Source organism: Homarus americanus, unplaced genomic scaffold (assembly GCF_018991925.1).
Source record: "Homarus americanus isolate GMGI-L3 unplaced genomic scaffold, GMGI_Hamer_2.0 scaffold1024, whole genome shotgun sequence".
Classification (NCBI taxonomy): Eukaryota; Metazoa; Arthropoda; class Malacostraca; order Decapoda; family Nephropidae; genus Homarus; species Homarus americanus.
Window position 1 is genome coordinate 2543589 of NW_024715228.1, and position 16341 is coordinate 2559929.

The window sequence follows — 16341 nt, forward strand, 5'->3', positions numbered from 1 at the left end:
GATTGAGATCACCTGAAGATTCGCCCCCCCCTCCCCCAGCATATTTCGCCTGAATATTAGTAGCGCTAACCTGGGTTTCACCAGATATTTTAGCTCTATGCCAGATGTTTCAAGTTATGGGTAATATAGTGGGATATTACAAGAATGTTCAAACTTATCGAGAAAACGCTGGATAGCTTCAAAAATAGGTTGGATGGATATATGAGCGATAGGGGTTGAGTGCAAACGGGACTGCCCGGTATGGACCAATAGGCCCGCTGCAGTTTCCTCCATTCTTATATTCTTATTTTATTAAATGGTCTATATTATCCGGCAACACTGCGCGCCAGTACGTTACCGTTCAGAGCCAAGGATGGATTTTGTTGCTGACCCTCCTGCCAGGTACTGTAGTGTAGCTTCCAGTCGTGCTCCTGCACCATGCCCTGCACCGATCGAGTCTCGCATGTGTGTGTTAACATTTGCAATCAGAGGGGTTACTCTACCAAGTAGGAATTGATACATGTCTGTTGACATACAAATGTAGTGCCTGACATCATTTGCCTAGCCAAGTTTTAGTTCACTGAATATTTGATTATAGCTTCCTCTATTTTTGTCTAAGATCCACTGTGGTCTACACTTTTTGCTTTCCATCACATGGGAGACGGTCAGAACACTTAATAGCGCTGCTTTGCGGCGGCGATTGGGACTAGGAGCCATTGGCCTACCTACCTACACGGGTAGGTAGGTATACTGTACGTGTGAAGTTTGTGAACCCAAACTGCTGATCAGCGATCTGTACCGTGTTTCGTTCACCATGCTCCCGGTGAAATAAGCTGGAGGGAGTGAATCTTCGGGTGGTCCTCCTGTTAAATAAAAATCTTCAAATCTGAGTATTAATTGGAGCTAATAGTTCAGTTAGTAATGATCAGAATAACAGTAAAAAAAATAGCAGTACTGTATATGCTTCATTTTAAAACTATTATTAACTAGAATTGCCTTCTTTCAAAGTCTTAATGCTAACCCAACCCCACCTAACCTAATAAGCTGGGGTTGCCAAACTAGGTTATTCGACATAATTATACAAGTTATGCTGTGTTTCATTCCAACATTCATCTACCTGAGTGTAACTGATAAACGAAAAAAAAACAGTCGTAAATGATTTGTTACTGGGTCGAAAACCTTGAACTTTGTGAGAAGTTAGCAGCTTGGTCCAACAAACGCAGGCAAAGTTTGATTAATTTCTGGGTGGAATGGTAAAATAGATAGATACGTAGGAGAAATGGTTATATATGCAAATGAATCACTGTAGGTGCGCGTGATCCATGTATATGCCGATAACTACATACATACATACATACATACTATATATATATATATATATATATATATATATATATATATATATATATATATATATATATATATATATATATATATATATATATATATATATATATATATATATATACACGTGTGTGTGTGTGTGTGTAATTATAAATACATACATAGAAAGAAGTATCTTCAGAAAATTCGTTGATATTCGATTTTTTAACAAGATATGCCCTTAAACACAACTAAAGTTGTATTTCAACACCCACTGATAATAAAATTTCCACCAAAAGAGTACAGTTTAATCAACACTATTACAGCTACACACATAAGTTGTGTATTACTGAAACACACAACAACAACAACAAGAGTATTACATTAATGCTTTGTATTCAAGGAAGTCATTTAAATAAGATAACGTAAATGTTCAGTGTTATATCAAGGTGGTGTAGGTGGTGTAGGCGAGGTAATGGTGGTGTTATTGGTGTTGGTGTGAGGAGGTGCTGTTGGTGTCAAATGGTGGTGTCGTTACTAGGTATAAGTGTCAGGTGGTGGTACAGGTGGCAGAGAGGCAAGTGGCAGCCAGTAGGTACAGGTGGTAGATGTAGGTGAAGAAGCTCCAGGTGGGGATCGACTCGCTGGAAGATGCCCCAGGTGACGCGTCGTGTTGCATGGCGGCCGAGTTTTCACCTGTAAGACGTTAATTACGTCATGGAATGTGCTTACCTGAAAATTAGTCCCCCAGTTCATTTCATCATAGGATTAACCACTCTTACGATAACCTAACCTAATATAACCTAATCTAACGCAATGTAACGAAAACCTAAACTAACTCCAGCTAGCGTTAGGGTGTTGATTATCAGGTGAAATAAGCTTGGAGCTAGTCTTCAGGTGACCCTGTAGTTGTGTTATATATATGTAAACCATACAAGCTTTGAGAATAGGGGTTGTTGTGTCACGGATTGAGGGTAAATAATTGACACACACACACACACACACACACACACACACACACACACACACACACACACACACACACACACACACATACACACACACACATACACACACACACACACACACACACACACACACACACACACACACACTCACCAGCCAACACATGCACGGTGAGGGCGTCGCTGGTGTAGTTACTGTACCAGCAGGAGTACACGCCGGAGTCTGAGGGCCTCGCGTCAGCCACGTACAGACGACTTCTGATGTACCCCCAGGCTGGTTCTCCCCTCACGCTGTGTGGGAGAGGGAACTGAGACACAGCAGGATTGTTTTATTTCATATATTATAACTGTATAAGAAAGAGATGAGAGACGGATGAAAGGATAGAGATTTCAGTATGAAATATTAAGGATCATATTGCTACACCTCTCTCACTGTATATGGGGGAGAAATGACAGACAGGGATAGTGAGGTATACAGGGAGGTGACAGGAGAAGGGTGTGGGTGGGTGAAGGTGACTCAGGGGACTCACCTAATGCCTCCCCTGGAGGTGTTGAAGGAGAGGGTGGTAGCTCCCCTGCGCCAGGTGACGGGGCCAGGTGGGAAGGGCACTTGGTCGATGACACACTTGAGTTCTATCATACTGCCGCTGTTGTAGTGTTTCTCTCTGACCTCCTCACCTCTCTCGTCCACCACCCGCGCCCTCGGCTCTGTGAGAGTGTGCAGGGTGAGAGCTGAGACGTGAGAGGTAAGAAGTGAGATGCTGAGAGGGAGTTATGGAACTGACGACAGCTCAAACTCAAAATACAAATTAACCCCTTGAGGACGAGTGTTTAAGGTCAACGATCGACGCTATAAACCTCAAGGGTTTAAAACATCATTCTCGAAGGGTTAAAATGCATATTACTTCACTCACCACAAACATTGAAGCTATGACAAACAATACAATAATGAAGAGTCAACTTGTGACATCACCAGTCACTACCAATGACCGTAAGTTATTCTGTGACAATCAAAGTTCTTACCAATGACAGTGAGTTCATATGACTTCATGGAAGGACTTACCAATGACGGTGAGAGCGGCGGACAGCAGCAGGGGAGGCTGTGTGGCCACCTGACAGCGGTACTGCCCCTGATCATTCAGCTGAGAGTCGAGTATTACCAGCTGCCAACGGCGCCATCTGTCCCCTGTCTCCCGCACCAGCGAGTACCTGAAGGATCCAACACCCGTATAACTCTGGTGACGTAACACTTGTATTACTTTAATGTAGCATAACAAACATCTGTTACGTATGCATGGCAGATGTTCTCATACACAAGTGATAATTATTCAAAATACGTTCTAGAAACTTTTATAGGACATAAAATATTATTACCATATGTATTATATTGTTGTTGTAGTCATTTTATTATTATTATTATTATTATTATTATTATTATTATTATTATTATTATTATTATTATTTATATTATTATTATTATTATTATTATTATTAATTTTCATTATAATTATCATTGTTGATTTCATTGCTGTTGCCGTATTATTACTATTATTATTGTAATTCTTGTGACATCATCTTTATTATTATTATTATTATTATTATTATTATTATTATTATTATTATTATTATTATTATTATTATTATTGTTAGTATTATTATTATTATTATTATTACTATAATCATCATCATCATCATTATTGTTAAATAACATCCTCTTCTCAAACAGGGACAGTTCTGCACATATTTCTTCCTTCCTTCTCGACGCCGCTCGTACACAAGCGTGGCCATGTTGTACGACTTGCAAAAAAAAAATCATTATGGTTGGGTACACGAAACAGCAAGATGGCAGGAAAATCTATCACATAATTAAGTTCCCCGTGTAGCAAAGAAAACAATATATTTCTCAATTTCTCCCATGTACAGTAGATTTAGTCCAGAGAGAGAGAGAGAGAGAGAGAGAGAGAGAGAGAGAGAGAGAGAGGGAGAGAGAGAGAGAGAGAGAGAGAGACTTTCATCACCTCTGGCCAATATCCTCGTCTCTGGTACAGTCTTAACTAAGTGACTGTGTTGATCCTTCGGTAGGTTTGAGTAACCTCTCTCTCTCTCTCTCTTTATTTCGCCTTTTATCTGTCTTCCTTCCCCCTATTTTTCCTCTTATACCTGTCCACATTTCTCTTTTATCGTCAGTTTTGTTCTACCTTTAGTTCTCTTACCTCCTCTCTCTGTCTCTTATCCTTTATTCTCTCTCTCTCTCTCGTCTCTCATCCGTCATCCTCTCTTTCTTCTCACATTCGTCATCCTTTCTCCCTCTCCTCATCTCTTCCCTCCATCTCCCTGTCCCCACCTTTTTCTCTTTCCTCCACACTTCTCCCTCACACACACACACACACACACACACACACACACACACACACACACACACACACACACCACAACTCACGTTAACACAATATATATTACATTCCTCCACTGTGTTCCTGGCCATCAACCCCCCAGCCCCAGCACCCAGCCCCAGCACCCAGCCCCAGCACCCAGCCCCCAGCCCCAGTACCCAGCCCCAGCACCCAGCACCCAACATGTCGTGACAGGCAACAGCTCCTCGGGTTTGACTAAACTTAACTTATTTAACTTGGGGATTCCTTCTGGTGTTTATTGCTGCTGGAACTGTGGGAATTTTGTCAGCTATTGTGTACTGTTTCTCCTGATATGACTGACTGATCGACTGAATGGCCAATGACGTCTTTCTGGGGCACAGGACCAGTTTCCGCACTAACGCAGCTATGTTTCGTGGCCATTGTTTGTATTGTTGCTGTGATTAGATTTTGTTTTACTTGAGGTGAGTTTGTTTTAATATAATAAAAATAATAATAATAATAATAATAATATATCGTAGTTTAAGCTGAGCAAATGCAACCAAGAATTTGTAAATCGAGGCAACAGTGAGTCTATATTTGACACAATAAGGGTGAACAGGACATGACTTACTTACCTACCTGGGAGAGAGAGAGAGAGGAGGAGGAGGGGGAACTGAGAGAAAGAGGGGAGGGAGGGGGTGAGTGAGATAGAGGGAGGGAGGAAGGGAGGGAGGAGGAAGTGATTGGGAAATGGAAGGCGACGATGACGATGGAGGAATGACGAGGATAATGAAGAAAGACAATGAAGAGAAAGACGATATTGAAGTAGATGGTGAAGAGGACAAGGAAGGCGATGGAAGGAAGACAAAGACTCACCTGACATCACTAGTGTAGGTGTGGGTGTCCCATGTAAGGAGTTCTAACACGTCTCCAACACGTCTCAACCACGACACCTGTAAGACACACTAGGTGGGTGAGACACTAGGTGGGTGAGACACTAGGTGGGTGAGACACTAGGTGGGTGAGACGCTTGGTGGGTGAGACACTAGGTGGGTGAGACACTAGGTGGGTGAGACGCTTGGTGGGTGAGACACTAGGTGGGTGAGACACTAGGTGGGTGAGACACTAGGTGGGTGAGACACAAGGTGGGTGAGACGCTTGGTGGGTGAGACACTTGGTGGGTGAGACACTAGGTGGGTGAGACACAAGGTGGGTGAGACGCTTGGTGGGTGAGACACTTGGTGGGTGAGACACTAAGTGGGTGAGACACTAGGTGGGTGAGACACGAGGTGGGTGAGACACTAGGTGACCTGGAGATTATACCATTAGTAGGCCTATTATCATCGTCAGTATTATTATCGCCGCCGTCACCACCCCGACTATCATCATAATCACCACAACCCTCTCAATTATCACCACAACCACAACTATCACAACCACTAGCATTCCAGTTACCATCATCCAGATCAATTAACCACTAATTACATTTACATCAATGGATGATTACAGGTCATCAAGTCATTACAGCTCTACACAAATCCATTACGCTGTCGGACACAATTTTGGAACATCATCAACATACCTGTGTTATTACAAGAACTTAATTACTGAGCTCAGTTGTAATGAAGAATTCTATTTGGGGGTGTATAATTACATAAAAAAATAGGTTATACTTTTGCGTAAAAGCAGAACATACAGTAGCGAGTGTAATGCATAAAATAACGCGCGTGTAATGGGGGTCAAATAAATAACGTGGTTGAAATAGAGACCCCATGTATAAAACAATAATGTCGACCAGGTTGTGTTATTCATGTGTTTCTCTTTATCGTAGGGTTGTTGATGTTTAAGTGAGAGGTTTAGAGGAATTTGCTAAGGACACTTTATTTCAAGGGCAATGTAGAATGTTGTTTAGGGGACAAACAGACCATGTTGAGATATTTACGGGTTGCTCTTGTTCTCGGCCAGGGTGACTGATGTAATCATGTGCCTGCCGCTCGACATGGCCTCTCACACATCATCGTAGCAGTGAACATGGTGATGATGATGAAACCAATAGGCAAAAACAAGAGCTAAGAAGAATAGAGAGGGAAAAATATAAGATAAAAAGATTTTATAATATCAATACCATCACCACTACCATTACTACTACCATTACTGTAACCATTACCATCACCCTCGCCGTTTACAGCAAGTGTCTGAATCCTGAAAGTTTACTACACTATCACAAATTTGATGTTACAAGATGTATATGTCTGTGAATGCGTCTGTGTGTGTGTGTGTGTTTGCTTGCGTACATGTGTGTGTCTGTGTATGATAAATGTACCTGTGAGTGTGACTGCCATGTTTTTTTTTTATGGGGAATAGCCCACCCAGGCACAGGCCATCGACCCACAACGTATTATTATAAAAAAATAAAATAAATAAAAATAAATTCTCTATAAGGGAAACTGGATATAATGTGCTAACAAGTTCACCCCCGTGTCATGTATCGAAGAAAAGTACATATAAAGTATGAATAAATATATTGTACGTTAGTTTGAATATAAGTATATAAGTACATAGGTCAATTTGTAGTAATTGACATATGTAGAATAACGGGAATTTAATCTTTGGAATTAATAGTTTAGACAAATAAGACACTTCTATAACGATTCCCTCGCAAACGATTATAATATGCTGAGGGGCCCAGGGGGACGGAGCCCCCGGTTAGAAGGTTAGATTAGGTCATTTAAGAGGAAAAAGTCACAGAAGAAAAAATGTCTTAGAATTGTCTAAACTATAGATTGCAAAGATAAAATTCGCGATTCTAATTATGTCCTACAATATATATATATATATATATATATATATATATATATATATATATATATATATATATATATATATATATATATATATATATATATATATATATATATATAAAGTAGAGATTGAGAGAATATCACTGTAAATACTAATAAAGTTACCAGTGTCAGGTCCTCGTGTCACAACACTGCTGGATCATGGTCACTGTATAGTGGAGTACATATAGGTGCCCCCCCCTTCCCTTGGGTCTGCTATTGTTACAGACTTATTCAGGTTTTAGTGAACGTAAAGAATTCATAAATGAATTGCCGTCAATCGAATAAAGGGGGAAGAAAATACTGTAGGAAATGAAGAAGAATGAAAAAAAGAGAGAAAAGAGAAGATAAAGAAGAAAAATGAAGAGGTGGACTGAGATGAAGGGGATAAAGGAGAAAAATGAAATATAAGAAAATTTGACGATTAAGGAGAAAGAAGGGGATGAAGATGACGAAGTAGAAAAGGGCAGGCAAAAGACTAATTATAAACGAAGATGAAGAAGAGAAAACATGATGATGATGATGATGATAAAAATAAATATGACATTCTGAAAATCTTTTAGGGGAATCTTTGCATAAATTTTTCACCTGTTGTGAATACCCGATGATTGCAGCTCTCCTGAGTACCGCGAGACGTAACGTGAAATATGGGGGAATCGACGAAGACGACGCCTGTGAGGGGGAGTGACATCTTCCCTCATTGATTACGCTCGTGTTCCCAACAGCTCGCTCTCTGATTTTTTTATAACTAGTGTAATAACATAGAATACGCGATTAAAAGATATCACAGTAGTTGTTAATGAGTAGTGAGGGGCGATATGATCGAGGTGCATAAATGGAAGTCAGGGCTAAACAAAGGTGATATAACAAAAGTACTCAAACTATCCAACCAGGAGCGAACTCGTAGCAAATGGTTTTAAATTAGACAAATTTAGATTTAGACGTAAACACTGGTTTGGAAATAGAATAGTGGATGAGTGGAACAAGTACCAAACATCATCATTAACTCGAATACGCCGGATAGCTTCAAACATAGGTTGGATGGATATATGAGCGATAGGGGTTGAGTGTAAACGGGGCTACCCAGTACGGGCCAATAGGCCCGTACTGGGCAGTTTCCTCCATTCTTATGTTCTTATAACAACCTCTGGTAACACGGAGAACAGACATCTAGTACTCTTTAAATATATATAGAGAGAAGAGATTCCTAGATCTATTCAATAACTCTAAAATGGCTAGGAAAGTAAAGTATATGATTAGAAAGTTAAGAATATTCTCTTTATTATCTATTGAAATAAATAAAAGAGCAGTGAAATTGACAACTAAATCACAATCTCCATAAGTAGTCTAGTTATAAGTTTAGTATCGTAATATGTCCGCCAGTAACTCAGTTTTTAGAAGTATGCAAGGTATGTGGAGCACAGTTGCCTCTCAGCTCTCACACCGCCAGTAACTCTCACACTGTGAGTATGTGACTCAGTCAGTATGTGACATGAAGGTGTACTGTATATTGTGAGGATTTAACTCATGTGTCTGGCTGAAATATATATACATATATATATATATATATATATATATATATATATATATATATATATATATATATATATATATATATATATATAATATATATATATATATATATATATATATATATATATATATATATATATATATATATTATAATGAAATATATATATATATATATATATATATATATATATATATATATATATATATATATATATATATATATATATACATATATATATAACGGAATTCTTGCTATATTTTTGGCTGGCTTCACCTCATTTATATGCTAAGTGTATTGTGTTGGGTTCTAATATACAGCGGCGAGATATTTCATTATTGTGGTTGGAGTTATATTACTTTAGGTACTTTGGGACCTGTTATTCACTGTTGTTGTATTTATGTTTAGTTATAGTTTATGATTAGATTTTTGTTGCCATTTATTGTCTTGGCTTGGGAAGGTAAGGAATTTAACAGTAATTTAGAGCGGCGGTAAGTCAACAGTGTTCGAGCATACAACTGTCTTTTGTTTTGGTGCACTTATGGGTGACTTGGGATCCTAAAATAAGAAAAACTCAAATTCACACCAAAAACAGATTTTTCACCAGTTTTAGATATAACTAGAACAACACAATAACATCTATTTCACTTACTTCATCATATCTAGAGATAAATTAATGATTCAAACATCAGAAAAGAGAGAAACACAACAGAGAATATGCATTTTCGTGTGTTCCAAGGAGAGTCAAGTTTGGGGAAGTTCATGTTTAGGTAGACAAGAGTAATCGCTGCGACGTACGACTCACACACACACACACACACACACACACACACACACACACACACGACGGTAAATTTCCGGGTCACTAAATAAACAGTAAGTTTGTCAGGGTTTCACTGGAGACTCGCTCGCCTGGAACATGGTTGAGGGACGACCACTATAAATGTTGTGGACCAGCCTTAATGACACTTCATATATTCCTTTAAGTCCTGTCTTATTCACTTGGATTCTCCTCGCTTGTAAGAGACGTGAAGAGTGTGTTGGAGTATTTTATGTCCACTGAAAGACGTGAAGAGTGTATAGAAATGTGTTACGTGTGTATTAAGGACGAGAAGAGTGTCTTGGGATGTTTTATGTTTTGTAAGAGACGTGAAGAATGTATAGGAGTATGTTAATTAGGGATAGGAAGTGTGTTTAGAAATATGTCCTGTGTTTAGTAAAGGGCGTGAAGAATGTTTGAAAATGTATGTTTCTAGAATGTGTCACAAATTTAGGATCATGTTTAGAAATAGATTTTGTTTTGATTACGTAGTACCTTATATTTGGTAGGTAAATTGGGTTCTCGTTTGATACAATATTGGAAATCTTCTTGAGTACCCAGCGTCAGGTTCCATGTGTCTTCATGAAGGGTTAAATCTCTAGTATTTGTTTTGAAGACGGTACAAGTCCAGATGGAGTGTTTGTGTAGGCTAATTCTTTATTTCTCAACCGTAAAGGAAAGTTCTACTGTGTGTCTTCCTATTCTTCATCTTCCTTTCGTTGTCTTCTTTTTCGTCATCTTCCTATTCTTCTTCTTCGTCGTCTTCTTATTCTTCATCTTCTTATTCTTCGACGTCCTCTTCTTCATCGTCGTCTTCGTCATCCTTGCCTTCGTCAACATCTTTGTCATCATCATCATCTTCTTAGTCTTCTTCTCCCCTCCTCTCCTTGTTCTCCTTTTTATCCTCTTTCTTTTCCTCCTTTCTTTCTTTCTTCTTGCCAACAATTAACCACTGATCGTCACTCTTCCTGGTCTCAGCCAATTAACTGAAACTTGGCAGCTTGTGTCTCGGTCCAATACTCCAGGACTTTTTTTTTTATGTCTTCTGTTTGAGACTTTTTGAGGATTTTGTGGTGAGGGTCAGAGGTCAGAGGTCAGAGGTCAGAGGTCAGAGGTCAAACAACTCAAAGGCTTATATTTTATGCTCTTTGTTCAGTCATATTTCAGACTATTTTAGGTGAATGTTAGCATAAATAAATATACTTTGATGCTAACTCTACATATTGAGTCTAAATAACATCTATCTATTATTATTGGTCATGTATTTAGAGTCAAAGGACATATTAATACCTAAATTTAGTAATGTGGTGCATTTTTCTGCCATAAATCAACCAATTTATTGAGATTCCGAGCAGAGATACCATATTACAGGACCAAATTTGGATTTTTGTTTTTAAATATACTTTTGACCATTTTTGCAGTGGTCCAAGTTCACCAACAAGTCTTTTATGTTTGTTGATAAGAATTTCGGTGTTCTGTCAGGCGATGGCGACTTGATTCTCCCCAATTTTCTTCTTCATTATCAACAGCCTCGCCCACCTCCTTCCCTCTCCCCTTTACGGCATGTTACATTTCTTACATTCCTCCAACACACTTCCTCTTTCTCTTTCTCTCCACGTGTAAGTCATTCTCTCTCCCACACACTCATTGCCTCTCCCAACCACACACTCGCTACACCCTTTTAACACCAGCTACACTCTCACTGCCTCCCCTTCTCATCCCAGACACACTACACTACCTCCCTTCTTCCTTCACCACACTTCTAAGGTCTTCATTACCGATATCCTCAAGTAATCTAACCAGCAGCACTTTCTTTCTATGTTCAGGTGCTGGTTCTTTGTCTTCAGTTAGCAAAGGATCCACGATTTCCATTGAAGGTTCGTTGATCTCCCTGACGATGGAGATGAGATACAGGGAATCTATTTGTCTTTGCGATCCCTCGGCTGTGTCCTGTACCGTCGAAGGAGTCTCTTTGTCTCTGCGACCCCTCGGCTGTGTCCTGTACCGTCGAAGGAGTCTCTTTGCCCTGAGACCCCCTCAGTTCTGTACCGTCGGAGTCTCTTTTTTCCCAGACCCCTCTGCTGTGTCCTGTACCGTCGAAGGACTGTCTTCGTCTCTGCGACCCCTCGGCTGTGTCCTGTACCGTCGAAGGAGTTTCGTCTCTACACCCTCGGCTGTGTCCCGCGAAGAGTCTTGCCCTGGGACCTCGGCTGTGTCCTGTACCGTCGAAGGAGTCTCTTTGTTCTTTGCGACCCCTCGGCTGTGTCCTACCTGTCGAAGGAGTCTTTGTCTCTGAGACCCTCGGCTGTGTCCTGTAACGTCGAAGGAGTCTTTGTCTCTTTAAGGACCCTCGGCTGTGTCCTGTACCGTCGAAGGAGCCCTTTGTCTCTGAGACCCCTGTGTCCGTCGAAGGAGTCTTTATTTCGGCCGTCCCTCTATGTACCGTCGGAGGGCCGACAAAGTGAAGAAGCAAGATAACTGATGTCACCCAGACAGAAACTTTCAAGATTATTTGCCTTGATAATAACACCCAAACATTTACAGCTTGCGAAGGAAGGTTTATAGGTCTGAATAATGTTTACAGATGTATTTGTGAAGAGATAACTGTGATATATATATATATATATATATATATATATATATATATATATATATATATATATATATATATATATATATATATATAATAATGGTTGCCCTCGTGTTCGAGGATGGCCGGCTCAAGGGCCACCTAGGCGTGAATTTGTTTAAGGTGTAGAAGCTGTCGCCAACACAACAACCACACCCTGAGTTAAAGAGCTGCCTGACCCAGTGTCAACGAAAAGTGCGAGACCAGACAACTCGCCAACTGCACTGGCTAGCTATTACCCAGGAGCACGATAAGCAAATCGATTAACATCCAGGTCCCCAATTACTGCTGGGTAGATAGAGGCAAATGGCGTAAAGAAACTTGCACATAGTTTCACCAAGCCCGGGGATCGAACCCATATCCGCTCGCTTGCGAGGCGAGCAGGCTGACCGTTCCACCAGAGGTCGCCATACGCAAATATAAATAGACACACATACACACATACAAAGGTTACCCATAGGCTAGCCGGACCTAGGGCATCCCATCTAGGTGTGACATTGTTTAAGGTGCAGAAGCTGTCGCCAGAGTTAACGAGCAGTATAGCCCAGTGTTGGGGGAATAATCCAAAAAGACCTAACAACGACTCAACTGCACTGGTTAACCATTACCCCGGAAAACGATCTGCAAATACAGTAGATTAACATCCCGGGTTACAATTACTGCTGGATATATACATACATACATACATACATACATAGATACATACATACATGCATACATACATATTGTACATACATACATACATACATACATACATACATACATACATACATACATACATACATACATATATATATACATACATACATACATACATACATGCATACATACAAACTGTACATACATACATACATACATACATACATACAGGGAGACAGACAATTGCGTGTAATTGTGTCACAAGCAATCTATTTCGAAATTTCTCTCTCCTCGTGCAAATTGTGTGGCCCGGTGGAGCCCTAACGAGACGCCCCGCGAAAACATGGAAGATACAGTATTGTCTTTGATTATATTTCTGACAATTTTCTCGGGTTTTAACGCTTTGAGGACGATGGCTTAACCCCTTTGAGGTCGATGGTTTAACCCCTTTGAGGATAATAATTTAACCCTTTGATGGTCTAACACCTATGAGGAAATTGGTTTAACCCCTCAAAGTTCTTCAGCCATCGTTCCGAAAAGGGTTAAATCATCGTCCTCAAAGGGGTTAAACTATCGTCCTCAAAGGGGTTAAGCCATCGTCCTCAAAGGGGTTAAGCCATCGACCTCAAAGGGGTTAAACCTTCGTCCTCAAAGGGATTAAACCGTCGTCCTCAAAAGGTGTAAGCCATCGTCCTCAAAGTGGGTTAAACCTTAATCCTCAAAGGGGTTAAGCCATCGGCCTCAAAGGGGTTAAACCATCGTCCCGAAAGGGGTTAAGACATCGTCCTCAAGGGGGTTAAGCCATCGAACTTAAAGGGGTTAAACCATCGACCTCAAAGTGGGTTAAACCATAGTCCTCAAAGGGGTTATATCTCTGCCCTCAAAGGAATTAAACCATCATCCTCAAGGGGGTTAAACCATCGTCCTCAAAATAGGGGTTAAGCCATCGTCCTCAAAATGGGGGTTAAATCATCGTCCCCAAAGGAGTTAAACCATCGTCCCCAAAGGGGTTAAACCATCGTCCTCAAAGGGTTGAGTAGCTCGTAGTCGTTCTCCTGGATCAAGGAACATCAGATTCGTCTCCTACTGTGAACTCCCTCTGTGTTGGATGTCTGACGTGAGCGAATGTTACTGGATACTAAGTGCAAGTTGTATAGCCACGTCCTCTCTGGCTTGCATACGTCCAGATGTATCATTTTGTTTACATTCTTTCTCCCTGATTTTATACACATTCTCCCTGATTTTATACACATTCTCCCTGCTTTTATACAATCTACCTCATTTTATATAATCTCCCTGATTTTATACACATTCTCCCTGATTTTGTACACGTTCTCACTGATTTTGGATGCGTCCCCCCTTCTTTTAAACACATTCTTTCTCATTTTATACACTTTCTCCCTCCTTTTATACAGACTACCTCATTTTATACCAATTCTCCCTCATCTAGTACGTTTAAGGTGACTTTCTCAGCACTTTAGCTGTTTACAAAAGTTTACAGAATTGCAGCAACCTGATTCAACCACAACCCATCTTTACGTCATCTGGAAAAAAAAATAACTCTGGACGTACGGAACAACAAACATATTCTGCTGTTAAGTAAATGGATGGACGAACGCTCCCATTTTGGAGACGCAAGTGTTACAGGGGCGATGAGAGAGGTTGTTCCAGTGCTACAACAATAAACACGGTGGGGACATTTTTGGACAAAGGAACGACAACACGGTTTCTGCTGCTGCACGTAAAACACAATTTTTGTTTTTGTTGGGAGGGGGGAGGGAGGAGGGGGAGGAGGGGGGGCATATAAGCACCAACGAGGTCCACCTCCCTCCCCCCCCCCATTGCTACGGGGAAATTCGATATCTCTCTCTCTCTCTCTCTCAACTAGGACACAAACAAGCAGGTACTCACTGGTTCGTCGTGTAGGTCGTGTACCACACAGTCAAGGGCGGCAGTGGCCCCTAAGTGTACCGTCACGGAGATGTTGGTTGTACTCAGGTGAGGGGCCCACACTTCCTCCTCCTTGGGGGTCGTTGAGGCTTCCTGGTCGTCCTGGTTGATGTGGTCGTTCTGGTCGTCTTGGCTGGTGTGGTTGTCTTGGTCGTTGTGGTCGTGTTGGAGGACTGTGGTTGCCTCTGTCGACACAACCTCCTGCCACGTACTACCCCACCAAAATGACGAGGGGGATGACGATGCAGGTGACGATGACGTGAACGAGAAAGATGACGAGGAGGACGATAGCTTAGGAAAAGAGGGAGACGATGATGGAAATAACAATGATAATGATGATGGGATTGATGACGATGATGATGAAGTTGAAAGCAAATAAGTAACTGTCAAGGGCGAGGAGGAGGAGGACGATGAGAAGGAGGAGGAGGAGGACGATGAAGTGGAGGAGGACGATGAAGTGGAGGAAGACGATGAGGAGTAGGAGGAGGTGGATATCGTCGAGAGGAGTGACGACGATAATGGCGACGACGATGAGACGACTCGAAGTGAAGCTGAGGAAAAGAAAAAACTTAAACATTAATAACGACAAAAAAAATTTCCTAAAAAGAAATAAAAAAAAATACAATGAAATACAATAAATAAATAAACGAGAACAATAAGAAAGAATAATAGAAGACGTGTTTTCTTTTAGAGAGAGAGAGAGAGAGAGAGAGAGAGAGAGATAATAAGAAGCTGCAGGTAAGGGTTTCAGTATTTTAAACTTTCTTAAAACTCTCACAGAATAATTTTACACCTTTACAAATTCTGCTAAGATACAGGTGAACGGCGAGGTGTGAGAGGAGGGGAGGGGGGGGGTGAGAGGGGGCGAGAGAGGTGTGAGAGGGCGAGAGAGAGAGAGAGAGAGGTCTGAGGAGGGGGATGAGAAGGCGGTGAGAAAAGTGTAAGAAGGGAGAGAGAGAGAGGGGTTAAAGGTGAGAGAGGTGCGTGAGAGAAGCTGAGGAAATGGTGAGAGGTAAGCAAGATAAAAATGAGAGAGAGAGAAAGAGAGAGAGAGAGAAAGAGAGAGAGAGAGAGAGAGAGAGAGAGAGAGAGAGAGAGAGAGAGAGGTAGAGAGAGAGAGAGAGGACCCACACGCCACCAAGTACCATATACAGAGCCCTACTCTTTGTCTTGAGGCGATTTTCTATAGTTAATACCTGTCAAAGAGAAGTCACACACACACACACACACACACACACACACACACACACACACATATATATTATTGAGTATCAGTAGCCTGTAAACTCTACTACCACTATGAAACCAAAT

General features: G+C 40.9%; 1 protein-coding gene across 1 annotated transcript in view; it reads right to left on the reverse strand.

Moving 5' to 3' along the window:
* Positions 1-1608: 1608 nt before the first annotated feature.
* The window catches only part of LOC121857180 (uncharacterized serine-rich protein C215.13-like), a 29758-nt gene continuing 15025 nt past the window's right edge, over positions 1609-16341 (reverse strand). The window contains exons 3-8 of the mRNA XM_042353120.1: positions 14992-15581; positions 5498-5574; positions 3331-3476; positions 2798-2975; positions 2422-2558; positions 1609-1998 (exon numbers count right to left, since the gene is read on the reverse strand). Coding sequence (XP_042209054.1) covers positions 1853-1998; positions 2422-2558; positions 2798-2975; positions 3331-3476; positions 5498-5574; positions 14992-15581 — 1274 coding nt within the window. The 3' untranslated portion in view covers positions 1609-1852. The remainder of the gene's footprint in view (positions 1999-2421; positions 2559-2797; positions 2976-3330; positions 3477-5497; positions 5575-14991; positions 15582-16341) is intronic.